The 21,790-nt window shown below is 34.4% G+C and overlaps 1 protein-coding gene across 5 annotated transcripts in view; it reads right to left on the reverse strand.

The window, feature by feature from the left end:
• Positions 1-21,790, reverse strand: part of rad50 (DNA repair protein rad50) — a 664,851-nt gene that overhangs the window by 404,708 nt on the left and 238,353 nt on the right. For all 5 annotated transcript variants that reach the window (XR_016548684.1, XR_016548685.1, XM_090396855.1 and 2 more), the window contains exons 14-15: positions 19,001-19,177; positions 7,812-7,916 (exon numbers count right to left, since the gene is read on the reverse strand). Coding sequence is in view for 3 of the 5 variants with exons in the window: in XM_090396855.1 (XP_090252981.1) it covers positions 7,812-7,916; positions 19,001-19,177 (282 nt within the window). In the remaining 2 variants the exon portion in view is untranslated. The remainder of the gene's footprint in view (positions 1-7,811; positions 7,917-19,000; positions 19,178-21,790) is intronic.

Raw genomic sequence — 21,790 nt, forward strand, 5'->3', positions numbered from 1 at the left:
ATAGCCAGAAGACCAATGGAACTAAGTCCAGCCTGGCCTATATGGAGGATTTTCAAACTCAGATATCTCCTTAACAACCAATGAATGAAACAGATTTGAGTACAGCTTTTACTATGTGGCAAAAACAATGACTCTTTCTCAATGACAATGTTTCACAAAATTCTAAGTCTTCACATAGCTTTTGAAAATTTATCATTCCTTTAACCATACAATCCTAGTGAATGACATCTTTGTTATCTCAAAAGAAGTCAGCATACACTTTCCAAAAAAGTTCGGAACTGTTTTTTTTTTTTTTTTTGCACACTGTGAAGTAGGGCGACTATGATCCAAATAATGGTTGATGTAGTCTGTTCATCAACACTAGTCAAATGATGCAGCAACCAACATATGCACACTTTTGTATAACATAAACAGGTGACTACTATAGAGTATTTGGAAGAACTGCTAAAAAGCAATCTGGAGTTCTGGGAGAGTGAAGAGGGTTATCAGGAATTCATGTAGACAGATGTACAATTTGCATTAGGTCATTGCTTAAGGCAAAGACCTCTGCTTCATTAGTGGTGTTGGAAAAGGGCATCTTAAAAAATTGTGGACATTGAGATCACCTAGGAAGATGATTTCACTATTTAGATCGCTGGATTGCAGATGGTTAAGTTTCATGGAAAGGAACGTGATGAAGTCTGAGTGGTCATCTTAGACTGGAGAATGGTAAATGCAGCAGATGAATATTACCAAGTGAGGCAAGGAAGCATTGCATCAGAGGTCAAAAGTAAGGGATTTTAAATTAACCACTCTGTGGCATACAGTGTCTGATCTCACAAAGGCACAGTTGCCACTGAAACAAAAGGAACTGTGAAGCATGTGATCTGGACATTAGAGGTGGACAGTAGTAGATGTAGATGCAATTTGGATTTCAGCCAAGAGTAAGAGGTCTGGTCTGGACGATTCATTGATGGTAAATGTCATTTATGTTTGGTGTTAATGCCATGGATGCTAGTAAAGCTGATGTGAAAGTGAGTTTTTATTGAAGAGGTTCTGACATACTTTGTATAAGGGTGTGCTGAAAAGTGTTATAATCACCATGAAGGAACTGAGGTAAAACCATGTAACTTACACATTATTTTACATATTCCTCATGAAGTGTTATACACTTGTTAAAATTCTGCTGCATCATTTGTAATCCTCTGAGAAAAAAAGCCTTTCCCTTGATGCACAAACCAGTCCTCAGCTGCAGATATGACATCATCATCACCTGTGGTAAATTTTGTTCCTTTCAAGTGTTTTCTTTAAATTTGGGAATAAGAAATAATCAGATGAGGCCAGGTATGGTGAATATGGTGGGAGAGACAGACATTGAAAGCCCAATTTGTGTATTGTCTGTTGGGTTTCATGAGCAGTGTGAGCAGGTGCATTGTCCTGCAAAAGCAACATGCCTCTGCTCAGTTTCCTGTGGCCTTTTTTCCTTCAGTTCCTTTAGAGCCATTGAATAAACTGTTGCTGTAACAGTTTCACTTTTTTTGAGGTAAAGATTACCAAGTACCTCACAAAGTACCACAGAAAGGATCATCATCCATATCCCAAAAGACAATGGCAAGAACCTTCCCTGCTGACTTTTGGGTTTGGAACTTCTTTAGCCATGGAGAACCTTTGTGTTTCCACTCCACTGACTGTTGTTTGGTCTCTGGGTCATAGTGATGAAGCCATGTTTCATTAACAGTCACAATATGAGCCAAAATATTTGCACCTGATTTCTCAAAATCACCAAAAATCCCTTGAGGTGACAGCACACGTTCTCTCTTTTGGTCAGCATTCAAACATTTGGAGACCCACTTCACTGAGAGCTTCTACATGTCTAGATGTTGGCGGATAATAACTGCAACTCATTCCCTGGATATACCCAGAGTCTTTGCAATGTTTTTGGCTGGTATTTGCCTATCATCATGGCATGTACTGCATTGGTGTTTTCAAGTATGATTATTGTAGAAAATCTTCCTGACCTGGGGGCATTTGTTTCTCAGGATTTTAAACTTGGCTGCTCATCTGGCAACTGTTGGATATGCTGGGGCACAGTTCCCTAAAGTCTCACACAAGGGCATGCAAATCTCAGTTGTGAACTTTTCTTGCATGAAAAACTTCATGATTGCCTGCACCTCTGTGTCTTTGAATTTCTTCAAAACCTCTGTCATGTCTTCTTATATATCCTAAAAGAAAAAGAAAGAATAAATTATTACAATTTGATGAAGCATGTAAGATATGTTCTTTCTTGTGGTTATATCAGTTGCTTTAATATCATTTTTGTTCCAAGTGTTTATGAACTTTTCTGTCCCCCCCACATATATTGTGATCAGTTGTGTTGTGACTTTTTAGTGCTGAATTTAGTTTATGAGGGAGACTTCTTTTTATCACAGTTTCGCTGTTATAGTTTGTAAGATTCATCATTAATTCAATGGTAATTAGACAGAAGGAAAGAGTGGGGAATGTAGTCAGAGAATATAAATTTGTGGACATGACATCAATACAGAGAGTGACTAGTCTCCTTGCCATAGGGGACACCTATAGAAGCTGGGCAAGAGTGTGGTTAGCAAGGGTGTTAGAGCTGGGTTCTTTACTTTTAGAGTAGTAAATGAGTGGAATAAGCTGCCAGAGTCTGTTGTGGGTGCTACGACGGTAAGTGAGTTCAAGGCAAGGTATGATAAATACTGTGAGAATGCCGCATAGTTGTGTGGACATGATGTTTAGGGCCTCCCTCGATGAGTCTAAGGACTCCCTGGAGTGGCCCATAGTCATAATAATAATAACTTTGTCTATATTTTCAAAAAAGAGAGATTAACAATGGAATGCATGCTTGTGCTATACTGTTGCCTTCACAAAGATAACTAATGTCAATTCTGATGAACAGTGCCCATGTAAGTATTCAGAGAAAATGTAAGCAACAGGAAATGGGTAATTAATCTAAATTAATTACCCATTAAAATTAATCTCTTCTGTGCTAATTTATGCTAGCAAACTATTAGAGATCTTTGCCAATATGTGAGACTAGTATTCAGTGTCTGGGCATATTTGCAATTTACACAGTTAGCAGCTGTTCAGAGGCAGAGTAGCACCTTGAGTTAAAGGAAAAAATATAATTTCTTGCATGATGAAGAGGTAATATTTGTAATATGTTTATACCAAAATTTTCAAGGTTAGAGTAATCCCAACTTGTCTAGAGATTTTGATGTTGTCAAAAGTAAGACTGAAAGAAAAGTTTCTCTTTTATAAGAAATAAAATAGGATTGAGTTGCTGGTGTTGAAATTAACAAGATTATCAAAACTACACGGAACAGTTTGGGGATCAACATTTAGTCTTGTAGAAGGATAATATTCTGATATTATACAAGAGGAGTCATAATGTATTTGTTATGATAATATATAAGTTGAGCAACAATGGTCCACGTGCAAAACCCTTAATCTCTTCTGTGCTAATTTATGCTAGCAAGCTATTAGAGATCTTTGCCAATATGTGAGACTAGTATTCAGTGTCTGGGCAGATTTGCAATTTACACAGTTAGCAGCTGTTCATAGGTAGAGTAGCACCTTGAGTTAAAGGAAAAAATATAATTTCCTGCAGCAACTCATCACCACTAGTCATTTCTCTTAGACTCAGCATCTCCATGCATCACTTTCAATTTCTGTCCATCAGTCACTTTCCTATTCATGTCACAAGTTTATTTTGCTTACTTATCCCTCTGAATATTGTATAACAATCTTGCATGTGAAGTGCTATCACATTCATAACAATGGGAAGGATCAGATGGCAGCAACACCTCTCAATGGCCATTACAATGCTTTGTATCAATTAGACAGTCGGATTCCACTTGTCCATGCCAGTTCTGCTGAGCACAGACATCTTCGCTACATGAGTCCTTGATCATGAGTTATTCAGGCACAGTGTGCAGCTGAGGTATTCAATGAGAAAGTTCTGGTCTAGACTCAACCGTTCCATCACTGGAAAATTTTGTCCAGTCCTGGTGCAATGCCACACCTGCTTTGGATCCCAGCCTGATTGGTACAGTCCTCAGAGCCAATCCTTGTCTCCAAGGTTATGGATGTCTTGCTGACTTTCCTTACCTACATTACTCTATCAATTAGCGGCTGTTCACCTTAGAGACTTGCTGCAGATATGGGTACAATCTGACACAAAAATCACACACTCTTCCTCGGATTTTCTAGGGCAGACAGAAGCACTGCAGAAACCCTAGGAAGCATGGTGCTTTACTGGCCTTATAACCTTAGGTACTTCTGTTGTAAATCCAGAAACAGCCAGCCTTGCAGAATATGGAATTAACATTAGCCACAGGATTCTTTGGAATGATACAAAGTTACTACCTAAAAAAATGTTTAAATTTAAATGCATCTTCTGAGAGAGAGAGAGTTGTACATATTGTAAACTAAACACTGGAGAAATTGTTTTATTTGCAAATGTAATTCTTTTTTTTCTTTTGTGAATGATAACCATTGCATTTTTGAAAATTATGGAGACAACTACCGTGTTTGAATAAAAACTTTAGTTTAATATAACTAAAATCTACATTCGACGTTTCGACCTTTATGTCAAGGTCATCTTCTGGAGCATACAACTATACACAGGTAACAAGCTATACTACAATCAAACTGATTTGTTAAAGATGCTGACCAACCGCTACAACAATTCTTGGCCTGACCTCTGGTGAAAAAAAAAAAATTAAAAATATATATATATATATAAAAAATTATACATTAACGCTAGAGTCCTATTATTAGTGTTGTCTACTATATACATATATTAACATCATTCCAGCCAGTTGGTATGGAGTGGTTTCTAATACTAGCTGAGGATTGGCTAGAGTCCTGACTAATGCTAGATATTACATATTAGGTAGGCAGAATGTGTGCCATCCAGATCCTTGGAATTTTCATGCCATCTTTGTTGTTGATATTTGGGTGGTTTATCAGGATTTCACAGGATTCCTTAAATTTCCTTTCGTACCAAGTTTTTGTGCAGTGTAAAGAGCAGGTGCTTTTCCAGTTGATTTGGTGTAAGGTGTTGAGTGCGTGGTCTGAGAGGCCTGCTTCACCATAATGGTTATATTTAATGTGTTCTTTCTTGCGTATAGGGATTGTCCATCCTGTTTCACCAATGTACGGTAAGTTACAGGTGCAGCGGATGCAATAGACTCCAGGATGTGCTAATGGGAGGAGAGGATCCTTAGAGGAGTTGAATATGGTTTTAAGTTTAGTGGGTGGTTTAAAGGTGGCATTGGGGTTATAATGTTGTAGGATTCTGTTGATTTTTTCTGATAACCCTTTAATGTATGGGATGGCTATGGTTTTACTGTAATCTAGATTCGTTTTTGTTGTAGTTTTATGGAGTATTTTATTTTATGTTTCAGAGCTTGCTGGTTAGAGCAAATTGTTGTGGCTCTGTTTTTAAGGGTGTAATGACTCTATATTTTTGTGATGGGTGGTGGTATGAATTAGCATGTATGTATTGGCCAGTGTGTGTCAGTTTTCGGTAGACCGTGAAGGAAGACATGTGACTAGTGTGTCTAGGAACGGGAGCGAATTTTTGTTTTCCATTTCGAACCACTCCATACCAACTGGCTGGAATGATATTTATATATGTATATAGTAGACAACACTAATAATAGGACTCTAGCGTTAATGTATAATTTTTTATATTTTTTTTAATTTTTATTTTTAATTTGTAATTTTAATTTTTTTTTTTCACCAGAGGTCAGGCCAACAATTGTTGTAGCGGTTGGTCAGCATCTTTAACAAATCAGTTTGATTGTAGTATAGCTTGTTACCTGTGTATAGTTGTATGCTCCAGAAGATGACCTTGACATAAAGGTCGAAACGCCGAATGTAGATTTTAGTTATATTAAACTAAAGTTTTTATTCAAACATGGTAGTTGGCTCCATAATTTTCAAAAATGCATTCAGATCACCATGTAAGCCTAAAAGAAATGATAGCCATTGTTTAGAGAATATAGTTTCAATTTGTTGCATTTAGATTTTCCATTGTTCTTTACACTGAATATGGTTTCCAATACACAAACTGAAATATCTGTATGCAAATAGTTTTTATTAAATTATCTTTACTGCAGTTCTTTTTTAAATAGATTTTCAGCAGCTTTCTCTCCACCAAAATATTTTGCTCTTTATACAGCTCCTGAACCTCAACACAATACTGGATCTAAATTTTTATGTAACTGGTGTTGCTATTTAACTCCCATACAATTTATTCTCCTACCTCTGGGATACAGTCAGATGTAGCTTTGTATAGATACACTACTTCCTGTGAAATTTATTGTAATCAAGTGCCTCACAGTTTTGCACATGCCACTTTCAAGTCAAATCTCTCACATGCATTGTCACCTTCAAACCAAAAGTACATAATCACTCACCAGTTGGAGGCATAAGGTCATCTCACTTATACACAGATTCTTAGATGATGTTACTTCATCTGATACATTTGAACCTCAAATCCCTTCCATCACGTGCTGCATAATTATTGCTTATAACGCAATAAATTCTTCCTTTCATCTTGTACGCTTTTTCCTTCTTGCTTCAGAGTGTTGAATCAGAGAGCTGATTAACATTTTAGTAATATGCTTTCTTCTTTTCCATGACTGTCTCTAACTTCCAAAGTGCACTATGGAAATCCGATTATTCTATCCTTGCAAACAACTTCATTACATGATTCTTCCTTGGGTGAATCAATATTTTTTAGAGTTTGCACTGAGTCTCCAAGGTTTGATTCTTGTTTTCAGATTTTCATTTCTCCTGAATAATATTTGTATATTTGAGATTACTTATCTCTGAAATATGCACAATTCTGATTCTTTTTAGAACTTGCTTTTCAACAGTATATGCAATTTTACCCTGCTCAAACCTACATGGCAATCACTTCCTATAATTCCCTATATACATTTCTCCTGAACTAGGCTGAGTATATTGCTATCAACAATAACATATCCAACAATACTTTTCATGAGATATTTTAATATTTATATCTAGGAAATTTAAAGAAAAAAATTAACATTCTATTTCTATTTTAATAATTTAATGATGATCTCTCTTGTGACAATTTTTCTATATGAAGCTTATTGATTCATTGAATAGAAAATAAGTCACATTTTTTGGTTTTCTACATGGTTAAAAATAAGAATTAACACATGTATTTTAAAGCAGCATCAAAGTGTTTAAATCATTGAAATAAAAAGTCTTGAATGATCCTTATAACCTTTTTCAGCTTTCTTGTGAACTCAAAAATAAATCTGTATGGCCATGATATCATTCTAACAAATCCCACAATTCTAAAACTATTCTGATTAAAGATTTGTTCAATCAACTAAACACCAGCAGCAGTACTGCAACTTCTTGGGAGCTTATTTCATATTGCTGCCATCTCAAAGACAGTGGAATTTCACCCAAGAACACTTTTTTTTTTTTCTATTAACTTACATAAAACACAAAGGACTTTAACTAAGGAAAAGCTGAGCATAATAAGAGCCTATCATTACCTGCTTCATTCTACTTACTACCTTACTTTTGATTATAATAAATTTAAAAAAATTATTAATAATTTCAAATTTTATTATTATTACTTGTGTGAAATAATAGCTTCACACTAATATCAGAAAGGTAGAGTAGTTATTGATGAGCATTTAATGCAGGAATTATAAAATAAGCACTGTTGACAAATGGAAAAGAAAAAAGAGAGAATGTTTTTAGAATTTTTCTTGAAGACTTTAGATGCAATATTTATTTTTATTATATAATCTTACACTTTTGGCTGAATTATGTTTTAGCATACATTCCACCTCAGTCTTCTGAGTAAAAATAGAATTGAGCTCATTTTGCAACTTTTCTTCTTCTGTTTCATAAGATACCTATAAAATAGCATATTCGGAATACATTATTAAAAAGCAACTAATGAAATTTTTAAAGAAATCCTCCTTAAAAAGCTAGGGTCAGATTGCAATTCTATCTTATGAATTAATCTTTACTGGGATGAAGAGCAATTTATAAATTTACATAATTCATATCCAGGAAGGTTGGTTTTCTGGATAATTCGCATCCAGAAAATTTACATAATTCGTATCCAGGAAAAATTAAATCTTAGCCTACTGAGAAGGTTAAGATTTAATTTTTTTTTTTCAATTTATTATTTACATAATCATAATACCCTGCTCCAGAGACAAAACATGGAACTTTTTTCGAGTCACTTCAGGCTTTCAATAAGCAGGAGGTGGATTTCACTTTAAGCAATAAAAGTCATCTCCCACCTAAAGACAATTGCAAACATTCATGCCCACAGAGAGAGATCTGAACCAACAGACTGTTGAGTGGAGGGTGGGTATGCTACTCACTTGGCCAACCAGGCTATCAGGATACAAACCTGTGTGGGAACCTCAATAGATTTCAAGTCCACTGCTATTACTTTTCATTCATCTGCTAAACATTTAATAATATTGAATTTATTTAGATCAGCATTTTTCACATTTTAGTAAACTATTTTAAAAAACTGCTTCAGCTGATACTGAAGTAATACTGGACTAGGTGACTCACTGCCAATTCCCTATCCAAAGCTTATCATAGAGTTCAATAAAGTTGGCTTTATCAGTTATCTTTCCCCCCCCCCCCAAAGCAAAGTAAGCTGGTAGTGTTATCCTAGCACAAAAAAAAAAATAATAATAATAATCAGCTAACGCTTTTTTTTTTTTTTTTTTTAATTCCCGTATGCGGGGAGTAGGAGAGGCCATTTAGCCCTATCTAACTTTTGAAGACTGAGTGGGCAGTTCAATCTCCACTGGTACCAATCAGAGATAGATGGCCCAAGGCTATCACTAATTAAGCGGTACACAGTGAAGAGAGACGGCTCATATGTGCCGCCATCTCGTAGTCCCTAACCCTAACACAATATATTTAATGTCTGAAATAATGTGGGTTCTACGGTCGATTTTCTTGAGTTTACAGGACGAAAAACCCGAGTTTCCGGGAGGAAAAACCTGCTTGCCCGTGCCAGAGATCGACTAACTCGGGAACCGGTCGAAAAAAGGCTTAGAAAAATTTCCTCTAGTCGCCGACTAGACTCGAAACCAAGTCTTCCTTCGTGCGGCCAAGCGCGTGGTGTGCACTATCCTAGCACAATATAATGAAAATAAATTACTAAAGATTCAAAAACTCAAGACAATGCTAGATACACAAAATTTCATGTAAATACTATTTACAAAGCAGACTGTGTGTATATATACATATATACAGAAAAAAAATGTATACACGCTTTAACAGATGTCATCTATGGTCTTTGTTCGAAGTATGATCAAATTATGGTACCAATGTGTAGTATGATGTTCTCTCAAAGGATGTCGTTATTCACATGAATACTAGCATCAACATGTGACTAGTAGGACAGTCAAACAAAATGGCCGAGCATGAGTTTGAGGAACGCCAGACCATTTTAAAGTGATATTTCAAATTTGATAATTTGTTGAAGTTCAACAACAATGAAGGCGACTCTAAAGGATGTAGTGTATCGTTGAAAACCAGCTACACTGGTGGCCCTTCGGAAAGAAATCGAAACAGCATTTGCAGCAATCCCACTGAAACACTTTGGCCAACGTTGCCTAAACAGTAGTTCATTTTAGAAATTATGGACTTTACAACTGTGTTATAAATAACTCTTTTAATTTCCCAACGTTTCGATCTTCATATTAAGATCATCATCTGGAGCATATACAAATATACAGGACAAAGCTGAGCTACATTACATACATTAAGCTAGAGAAACAATGATTTGATCAGAGGCTATTATACTGGCATGACCTCTAGTGAGAAAAAAATATATAAATTAATTAATTATTTAGAAACTACATCAAGCTAAATTCTATTTATGACAACATGAGCAAACATTCTTTCTTATAGATAGTTTGAAGATCTGCTCCAATGAACATGCACTGAAAGACAAATTTAAAGTTATTAGCAATACTTTTCTAAAAAATGGTTACAGCCAAAACACTATTAACAAAATTCTCTACAAGACCTCAATAAAAAACAAAGATAAACCAGACTACAATAAAACCATAACCATTCCTTACATTAAAGAAACATCAGATAAAATAAACAGAATACTACAAAAATACAACCTCAAAGCCACCTTTAAACCTCCTGCTAAATTAAAAAGCTTACTCAACTCATCCAAAGACCCACTCCCTCTGCTGGCCCATTCTGGAGTATACCGTATTTATTGCACATGTAATCTACCATATATATAGGAGAAACAGGATGCACAATTACTATCAGACAAAAGGAACATAAACAACACATTAAATATAATAACTATGGTGAAGCTGGCTTTTCTGATCATGCCCTGAACACCTTACATAGAACTGACTGAAAAAGCACCAGTTGTTTACATCACACCAAAACATGATACGAATCAAATTTAAGGAAGCCTGTGTGATTATTATCAACCACCCCAATCTGATCAATAATGATGGTCTAAAAATCCCAAACATATGGAAGGCATATATTCGACCCACAGAACCTTCCTCTCTAAGAGTAACTATAAACAGGACTGTAGATAATCCAGGATCCTACATCAAAAATAACAATTGTAATGCTAAAAATAGGACATCATTGTTACTGAAAGAAAACTATCTATAAGAAAGAATGTTTGTCATGTTATCATAAATAGAATTTAGCTAGATGTAGTTTCTAAATAATTAATTTGTAAATTTTTTTTTTTTTTTCACTAGAGGTCATGCCAGTAGAATAACCTGTGATCAAATCATTGTTTCTCTAGCATAATAAATGTCTGGACGCTAATGGTAACCACTTTGAGCCTCGTGTAATTGTAGAAATCAAAGGTCACTTGTATTCACCCCTTAATGTCTGTATAAATTTAGTATTACAATTTTTATACAGGTTTTTCTTTTGCTGAAGTGTGTATACATTTTTTTTAAGGACTCTGCATATAAATATATATATATATATATATATATATATATGAAGATTGATTTACTCGGTTGTTATACATTTTTATAAAAAGATTGAATGACTAGAACCAAGAGAAATGAAAACTTTTAACTTGTATCAGTCATTGTCAGGTGCACATTAAAAGAGAAGAAATAACCAGTAAAAACATGGAGGAAATAACTGTAAACAACACGGAAAATTAGTGTATATATATTTCACCTTTGAAACGGCGAGGTCTGCGCATTCAAAACTGTTCCCTCGTTGGCTTCATTGTTCGGCGTATAGCATCTCGTGAACGCCAGTATTTGACCACAGCACAATGACAGTCTGAAGGTTGTAACTCAGGTTGTTGTTGAGATATAGGGGGTTGAGAATGATTTCCTTTGATTCCATTATCGTCCTTTCTAATTCATAAGTATGGTGAAGTATGGTCGTCACAAGAGAACGTGAGCCAGTGCTTTGTCTAGTCACGTTCTATTCTCGGCCAATTCTAATAAAGAAAACCCTTGCCATACAGTCCTATGGGACAAGTCTAATAATATTTTCCATGTTTTCAATAACATTACCATGATGAATTAGAAAGGAAGATAATAGAATCAAAGGAAATCATTCTCAACCCCCTACATCTCAACAACAACCTGAGTTACAACCTTTCAGACTGTCATTGTGCTGTGGTCAAATACTGGCGTTCATGAGATGCTACACGCATGCATACGCCCAACAATGAAGCCAATGAGGGAACAGTTTTAAATGCGCAGACTTCAATGTTTCAACGTTGAAATATATATATACACTAATTTTCTGTGTTGTTTACAGTTATTTCCTCCATGTTTTTTAGTTGTTTCTTCTTTTTTAATGTGCACCTGATGAAGGCTGATACATGCTGAAACTAGTTGTGTAGTACTAATACATTTTGTTTTCATTTCTCTCGGTTCTAGTCATTCAATCTTTTTATAAATATATATATATACACACGGGGTGGTTAAGGGTCAAAGCTATATAAATGATATGCACATTTATACAGAATTGCAGAGAACTCTGTTAGGTATCTACCTGGATACTGAAAGAACAAGGATGGGCTGGCAATTTGGGATTTAGCAGACCAAATAGTATTCTTATTGGTTAAACCAAAATAAAAAATGATCGTACAACATGACAAAATTTCATGCCAGCTGGGGCGTCGCCCAGTTAAACAAGGCCCCTTTTGTTTTCACCAGGGAACCAGGTCAAACAGCGAAAAGTCAGCTACTGGAACAAATCTGAAAACACACCGCAACTCAACATCACCAAAGTTAAAGATCGGTACTATCAACATATGAAGCCTGAATGGCAAAGAAATGGAGCTAGCTGAGGAATTAGATAAGTACCAGATCGACATAATAGGGGTGACTGAAACAAAAAAGACAAAAACTGGTGAGATCTTTCTAAGCAATAAATACCAAATGTTATATTCACGCAATGACAATCAAGGAAAAGAAGGAGTAGCCATAGTATTCAACACAAAATATGAGGCTAATCTTCTTGAATGACAGTCAGTCTCAAGCAGAGTGATGTGGGCAAATATCGGAATGGGGAACTGGACAATGAGACTTATTTGTGCCTATGGTCCCACAGAAGGTTCTACTAAGGTAGAAGTGGAGGAATTTTTTGATGCTTTAGAAAAAGCAACTCACAATAAAAAAGGAAAAGGTGATCCTCATTGGGGATCTGAATAGCAGAGTAGGAAATGATTGTCAGGCATACAAAAATATTTTGGGAAAATTTGAAGAAAAGGGCAAAGCTAATAATAATGGCAAATACCTGTTGGATTTCTGCTCAGGACATGGACTGGTTATTACTAATACCATGTTCCAACATAAAAATGTGCAGAAATTCACATGGAGAGAAGAGGCAAGGAATAAGAAAAGTCTCATTGACTATGTTATTGTTGATAGTGATGTTTTCTCCCTTGTGCAGGACACCAGAGTGTACAGAGGATTTGAAACTGGACGTGATCACTACTCAGTCTTGAGCAGGACAAAATTAAATTTCATATTGAAAAGAATAACATGTAAGAAAGTGTTAAAGCGAATTAAAGTTGAGTAGCTCTCAGATGTGAACTGTAGACTAAAATACACAAAGATTATTGAAGAAAAAATGAAAGAGTTTGAGAACAGGAACAAAACCTTGGAGATTCAGTGGCAAGCCTTGAAGAAAACTCTGATTTATTCAGTCAGAGAGGCATGTGGTAAGGTTGTCTGCAAGGATAGAAAAATCAGAACTCCATGGTGGACACAGGAAGTTAAAGAGGCAATGAAGGAAAAGAAGAAAGCATATCAAAAGTTCCTGGAAAATAATCAGCTTTTGCTCTTAGAGAATACAGAGACAAATGTAAGAAAGCGAAACACTGTGTAAAACTAGCTAAACAAAAGTCATGGGATGACTTTGGCAAGAATATAGAAAATAACTATCAAGAAGGTGGTAAGATATTCTGGAGGTTGTTGAAGAAGCTTAGGAATGGAGGAAAGAGTGTTGTAAAAGGAGTTAGAGATGATAAAGGTGACATGAAGTAGAAAAAGCCATCAAAGGCTTGAAATGTGGAGAGGCAGCAGGAGTAGATGATATTCGACAAGAAATGCTGAAGTATGGTGGTATAAAATTCTTACAGTGGCTGCACTGTATAGTTCAAAAGGCCTGGACAGAGGGGCGAATTCTTGATAACTGGAATATAGCTCTCACAGTACCTATATATAAAAAGTAAAATAAAACTGAACGTGAGAATTACAGAAGTATATCCCTACTGAGTGTTCCTGGCAAAGATTTATGCAAGTATACTTGAGAAACGGTTGAGAAGAATTGTGAAAGAAAAGCTTAGTGAAGAACAAGCGGGATTCTGGCCAAATAGAGGCTGACAGGATCAGATCTTCACTTTACGACAAATAGTTGAGAAAGTATGGGAATATAACAAAGATCTCTATTTAAGTTTTGTAGATCTGAAAAAGGCATATGACAAGGTGCCAAGAAAGAAGCTATTCAATACACTACAGTTATATGGTGTCAATGGGGCATTATATCAAGTAATACTTAGTTTTTATTTGAGTTGTAAGTCAGCAGTTAGAATTGAAGGAAGTACAGGAAGATGATTTAATGATGGTGTGAGACAAGTATGTACATTATCCCCTCTGTTATTCATTATCTATATGGATCACATATTGAAGGAAAGTGGTATTAAAAATGATATCAGAATTGGAGATGTTAATGCAGCTCTTTGCTTTATTCAGACGATGTTATACTTTTAATAAATCCGCTACAAGTTTGCAAGATTCCTTGACTAAACTGAATAACTGTTGTAATAGATATGGTATGAAGGTCAGCAATAAAAAGACAAAGACAATGAAAACAGGTAGAATTGTTGAAAATGTCAACTGCATTGTGAATGAAGAACCTGTGGAACAAGTAAAACATTTCAGCTACTTAGGTATGATTTTTAGTGAAGATGGTAAATTAAATATAGAAATAGACAACAGAATCAGCAAAGCTGGTAAGGTGGGAAGTCAATTGAATAAATTCATATGGAATAAGAGAGAAATTAGTCGGAACACTAAATTAGCTGTATACAAGACAGTGTTCAAACCAGTTTTAACTTATGGATCTGAGAACTGGGTCAGAAATAAAACACTTGACCAAAGACTAGAGACTACAGATATGAGAGTCCTGAGAAAGATTAGAGGCGTGATCAAATGGCATCAATGGCAATATCATATAAAAAACGAGGATATTAGGAAAGAACTTGACATTGTCAGCATTCAGGAATGTGTTAGCAGAACTAATCTCAGGTGGTATGGTCACTTAAACAGAATGGGCAAGGAAAGATTAGCAAAACAAATCTTCTCTGCCAGGTTGGCAGGAAAATGACCCAGAGGAAGACCAAGATAAAGGTGGATTGATAAGGTACAAAGTGCCTTAGACGATAGAAATAAGATCTGATAATGTTGGAGTCTTGACAAGTAACAGAATGATTTGGAGGAAAATTGTAGATAGGAAGTTAGTAATGATGTAAATTTTTCATGTAGTACTATCTTATCCTGTACACCCCTTGAAGGTACATGGCAGGAATTGATGATGATGATATACACACACACATCATCATCTTTGACTTGAAGACTGCTTAATTATACATTTCTGTATGCAACTCCCACCAATGAATGGATGTAATGCTTCAGAACATTAGCATAATGGGTACACAATGTTTTATGATCATTATTTTTTTAAATTTCTTTTTAGTATGTGTAAAAATATCGTATAATCGTGATTCGCTTATTATGTTCATTTTTTACAGTATTATATTACCTTGATGAACCTGTGTTTCATTCAGGATTTCTCCATGAGTGCAGGTTACAAAGATGCCTCCAACGATCTCGATATTGAGTCTTTCTCTCTCTCTTTAATGTTATACCCATAGATTTCACTAATGGATCTTCCCATCTTGTAGGTGGTCTTCCTGGTTTTCTCTTTATTCTTGGCTGCCAAGTGAGTATTCTATATGTCCATCTGTTATCCCTGAGTCTGGCTATGTGACCTGCCTAGCTCATCTTGCTTTTGCATACTGCAGTTACCACATCTTTTATGCCTGATCTCTTTCTTAGTTCCGTGTTTCTAACACGTTTCATTTTGCTGATGTTAAAAATCATACGTTCTGTTGCACACTGAGTAATTCTGAGAGACTTTTCTTCTTTTCTTGTCGTGTTCCATGTTTCTGATCTGTATGCGAGTGATGAAGAATGTCAATATTAAATAGTTTTGCCTTTGCAGAGATGTCAAGATTTGGATCAGTAAGTTTTAGTCTGCTGAATGACAGCCATATGGCTTTCTTTCTTTTTACTAATTCTTCAGATAAATCGTTATTCATTATTATTGTTTGTCCTAAGTAATTGTAAGAGTCAACTTGTTCCATAAGGATGTTATTAATATATAGGTGACTGTCACTCGTGTGACAGTATTATATATGGAATGAAAATTTCCTTAATAAAAATTTTACATGAGAAAACATTTCTTAAAACTTATTTCTTCACATTTCTTAATATAAATGTATGATTAATGTAACCAGAACTACTATATGAATATGCAGTGGCATCACAAAAGAAATCTTAGATGTAAACTAAGGTTTCTTTTAGGTTAGATAAACCACATAAGTTTCTGTGGTTTATCTGTTACATATAATTGATAAACCAGATTAGCAGTTCTGTTCTGTGGGAAGTTTTTGATACTGAAACCACATTGTGATGTAAATAAAGAATTTAATGAAAATAAACAATTAAAACCTGACAAGTTTCATAAGTCGTAAGACTTACATCATCGGGGTACAGAAACGTTTTACACAACAAAAGCCTATTAACAATTAATTACATTAATTAATTATTAGATGTTCTGATAACTTCACAACTGTTACATATAATTGATAAACCAGAATAGAAACAGTAAATTTGTTACTGTATGCATGTTGGAACATTGCTAGTTGTTGCTATCATGTTCTGTGGTATCATGCATGTTATATTCTAGGTCCATGGCGGTTAAATTTTTGATGACAGCAGACCTTACTGTGCAATAATAAACACTAAAATAAAACCAGCCTCAGTAATAACATCAGCCACTTTAGTAAACATGGACATCAATATACTCTGACCGTGGAGTTGCTCTTTCAAAGTTAAAAGTTTAGTTCACCTCAGATTGAGATAAGAGGAAATTCTTTACTAAAATTACTGTGATGCGTGTCATAATGATGCTTGAGATTGCTGGCTTTGAATTGCACAAGTGTTATTTGGCATATGGCACACACTGGTTTACTTTGTTGTTTCACAAAAAGAAACTCCTCTTCCTACTCTTGCCTAAAATTTCTGTGTTCCTCTTCATATTTATGTTTTTATGCGACATTTCTAAGCACCTGAAAAAGAGGACAATGATAGCAAGCACCATCAATGAATTCATGCAACAATGTGTTGAATGATACCAATAAATCAGCAGCGGAAGTGTAACTAACGTGTTGTGTGTGTGTGTGTGGGGGGGGGGGGGCATAGCTTCTCCAAAAGGGCGCTTAGTTAGCCACTCCAGGTCTATTCAAATCTTCCATGTCTGAAACCATTTTGTTCTTCTGAGAGTATATTGTTTGCAATATTTCTAAGTCTTTTATTCAGTATTTTACTGTAAATTTTGTAAACTGTATTTAATAAACTTATTCCTCTGTAATTTCCACAATCTTCTTAAATATCGATATATCCTTAGCTTTTGATCAATCTGATGGAACCTCACATTTTCTCCACCAGTTATTTATTAATTTTAAGAATCTGTGATGTATATACTTGACCATATTTCCAAAGCTCTGTATTTATGCCATTTAATCTGGTTGATTTTCTATATTTTGATACATTTATTGCTTCTTTTAGTTCTTCTAATCTAATTGGTTGTATATTCTTCATTATTATTTTCTGTTATTAAATTTCTGTCATATCATAAATTCTTATGTTCTATCCACTGTTTCTCTAGTATTATGTTGATTTGTGATGTATCTCTTTCTTCATTGTTCAATTTCCTTAATATTTTGTAGGATATATCTTGTCTTCCATGTATGTCTTCTATTTTATTAATAAATCTGTCCCAAGAATCCTGATGAGCTTTCTGTACTATGGTTTCAGCTATTTTTCTTTTGTTTTTGTATCTTTTTTTCTGTATTGTTTATATGTTTTTGAAGGAATGATTTGTATGCTCATTTATTGCATTTTCTACATCTGTGTTCCAAATTTCTAATGTTTTTCTTTTTAATATTTTATTTTTCTTTACAAGTACCTCAGAGGCTGCTTTATGAATTATCTTTATTAAAGTTTTCCATTCTTCTTCTTCTGTATTTTCATTCACAATTCGATTTTGGCTTCATTTAGGTAATCTAATTCTGATTCATTTAGGTAAGTTAATTCTGATTGATATAGCATTTTAATGCTTTCTTCTTGTAATAGATATACTTAGTATACTTGTTCTATTTCTTGTTTTTTCTTATTTACTTCCTCCTTTATTTGGCTCTCTCAGTCAATTAAAAATGTTAAATTTTCCTCTAGTAAATAATTTTTGAAAATTATTTACTAGAGGAAAAATTGCTTCTTTGAATACTTATATAAATATTTAAGTATTCAAAGAAGCAATAAATAAACATAAACAACTTCTGGAAGTAAACCTACACATTTCTCCCTACTATGTAGCCACCATGGTAAACAATGCCAGATCCAGCAGATATGGAACCACCCAAAGTGCCATCCTTTTATATGTAGGCGAACTAACAATACCAACTACTAATGCTGTTTCTGACATCAACATTCAAGAAAAAAGAACTTAATTACAGCTGAAGAACCAAGGCTATTAGGCCAGTATTATATCAGTTAGTTGCATGTTTTCTCCATCAGCCAGTATGCTTGTTGTATAGCATGAAAGAAAAAAAAAAATTCTGGAAGAAGAAAATTAACTAAAATATTGCTCCCCCCACCTTCTTCAGAGTGAATAGCAGATTACAGTATCATTACTGTGATGACATGAGAAAAGTTGCAGTAGCATTAAAGTATGGTAGTATGATATAAATATTAGTTTCATGAAGAGTGTTGCACAAATATTTCAGTCACTAAACTGTTTAGAGAAGACAATGCAAGCAATTCATGGCTCTTGGGATATGAATTAGAGATCACTGTTATTTTATGTGCTTTTCTTATTCCAATGACACCTGGTTAGTTGGTCTAACAAAATTATTGCTAAAATTCTTCATCACCAAAGATTTCCACAAATTTACTGGCACATTTTTGAGCATGTCTTATTCTATAGAATTATAGGAAATGTATATTAATACTTCATGTGCTACACATTACACAAAATTTGTTATTGTATATATAACTAATATTTTAAAAATGACAGTAAATTTATCATAAGTGTCAAAAGAAATATAGAATTAAAAAAACAAAAGCTTATTTAAGAGATTACTAACTTTAACATTTTTTAATTCCTGATATGCACATTCTTTTTGCTGTTCAAAATGCTGAATTACTTTATTTACTATTGAGTCTCCTAATGGTCTTTCATATTCTGTAATATCTTGAATTTTCAGTATCTTGCTAGATGAAATAATCATTTTATCTCTTTGGCAAATGCAGTCTTGATGTTGCTGTTTTAAAATATTTAGAAAGATACAGAATAAGACTTTCCTAAATGTATTTTAGAAAAAATAAATATTAGAACTAGAAAAAAATAAATAAATACAGTAACTAAACTTAGTAACTAAAATATGGAGAACGGTACACTATACTCAAGCAGATAATCATTATAAATGAAATGCATTGAATTTACTCAGAAACATACCAGCTAAAGAGTCATCACACTGAAAATGTACTTCGATATTACACAACTTCTGGAAATAAATAAAATTCATTTAGTTCCATGATAAGATTTTACAGCTTGACCAATTAAAAATGAATTTTTAGTTGGTATTTAAACTGAGTTTGCATATTAGGAGTCACTGCATGAGGAGTACAAAGATCTGGCAGTGAAGGAGACTCACTTGGTAAAGATAGCAAAAAACACAGTATGAGCAGCAATTAGCTGCCAATACTAAAAAAAAAAAAATAATCCCATTTTTTTATGTGTGGCCAGTATAAGAGAGAATGATTATGGAAGGATGATAGTGGTTAAGGAAAATGGTACGATTATAGCTATTGTAGAGGGTATATTTGGGATATTAAATGAGCTATCCATAAAGGAACTTCATCATCATCAAAGTGACATCATACAGCATTTGCGTGCCATGGGAAAGAAGTAATGATGGTAAGTAAGCAGGAAGTACATGGGGAATTTACTAAATTTGATGTTAATAAGACTACAGGGCTTGATGATATATCATGGAATGTTTTGAGTCTTACACTGGAGCAAGTTCCAAAGGAGTGAGAAGAGGACAAAATTGTTCTGCTTCATAAGGTAAAACTTTGACTAAGAGGCTAACCTAAATGTTTAGAGTTATTGTTAAAGTATTAGAGAGGCTAGTGAGAAAAAAATATTCAGAACTGGTGTAACAATAGCAGCATTCTCTTTGAGGGACAAGCATGGCTTTACTAAAGGAAGATCATATTTTAGCAATCAATTTACAAGGGAGATTGATTTACACAGTGGTATACTTAGATTTTGAAAAGGCATTTGACAAACTGCCTCATGACATGTTGGTAATTTAATTGGTAAGGAGGGGGATTGGATAATAGATTGGTGCGCTAGATTGGAGACTGGCTCTGATAGTTATCAGCAATTTATGTATGGAGGAGCAATATGCCAGAAGAGGAAAGTAACTAGTGGTGTGCACCAAGGGTCTGTTTTTGGTGCTGTTACTATTTAACTTGTGTGTAAATGATATTGAGAAAGGTCTACATAGGGATATGCAGTTAGATGCAGATGACATAAATTTGCAAGTAGGAGTAGAACAGATGTTGTAGCTTTGAAAGATGACTTGAAGACTGCATGTATGGATAATCAAATGGGGTTACCAGTTTAATCTTGCAAAGTATCAGGTTTTAAAATTTAAGAAGCAAACTTGGAATGCAGACTATACAATTGGTGGGGATATCTTAGAAGTAGATGAGTTAAGAGATCTGTGGAGTGATGGAAGATAAGAATCTAAAATTTAAAGGATATTGCTAAAATGGTGAGTACAGCAACAATGGATTATGGCAATTAATTATATATAGAGAGTGATTTGTACAAGAAAGAAGATTATAATGTAAGGCCTTGATCAGACAGCATATGAATTTAGTGTGTACATAATGTGTGATCTAGTTTTCAAAAAAAAAAAAAATATATATATATAGGTGGTTTCTGACTGTTAGAATGTTGAGTATGAAGAAAAATCAGGAAATACAATTTATAGAGTCTAGTGAATGGGAGGAGGGGATATGATTGAAACAAAAGACTGATAAGATGCTATTACCAAAAAATGTAGATGAGGTTTTTCATGAAATGCTAGAAAACAGGAGGAGAACAAGAGGCTATCTGTGAATTCTTATCTAGGCTATGCAACAGCTCTAGAACCTCTTTCATGCGCATCACAATCCCTTCATCCAATGTAGTGGTAACACTGTACACTATGTTACATATGCCAGACAGATCTTGGCAAAGTGAGCACTCATCACTTGAGCTATCACATCTGCTTCTGATACAAGTGTACCATCTACATTCAGAAAAGTTATTCTTCTGCACTCATTCTTTCTTTTACTTGCAGCATAATGATAAAATTCTTTTAGGTTGCCTTTAGCATGTGCAGCAATTTCTTTCCACCTTCTAACTTAGCTTTCTGAAAAATACTCAACTTCCCTGGCTTAAGCTTTATATATTTCAGAACTCCACTCACTCTTCTTCTCACGATATTCCTTGATTTCATCTTTTTATGGATCTCTTGTTTAATCAGAATGCAAATCCATTTCACTCATTTTATTTGTTTTTCATATATTTTGTTGCAACATTCAGCATATTCAGCAACCACCAATCAAGACAATGTTTTTTTAATCATCATCATCAAATTCCTGCCATGTACCCTCAAAGAGGTGTACAGAATATCATAGTACTGTAAAAATAATCATAATTTAAAATTCTGAATATTTTTACATATTGTTTATGTTAGTATGTTTATTAGTTTTGGTTTCATAACATGCATTGTCGGCATTTGCGATGTCCCCGATATTGATGTCATTTTGTTAAAATGATATGTAAAGCAGTTAAAATTTCATGTACTTACTGGATT

Source organism: Typopeltis vanoorti, chromosome 8 (assembly GCF_054136105.1).
Source record: "Typopeltis vanoorti isolate ZY-2024b chromosome 8, IOZ_Tvanoo_1.0, whole genome shotgun sequence".
NCBI classification, from domain to species: Eukaryota; Metazoa; Arthropoda; class Arachnida; order Uropygi; family Thelyphonidae; genus Typopeltis; species Typopeltis vanoorti.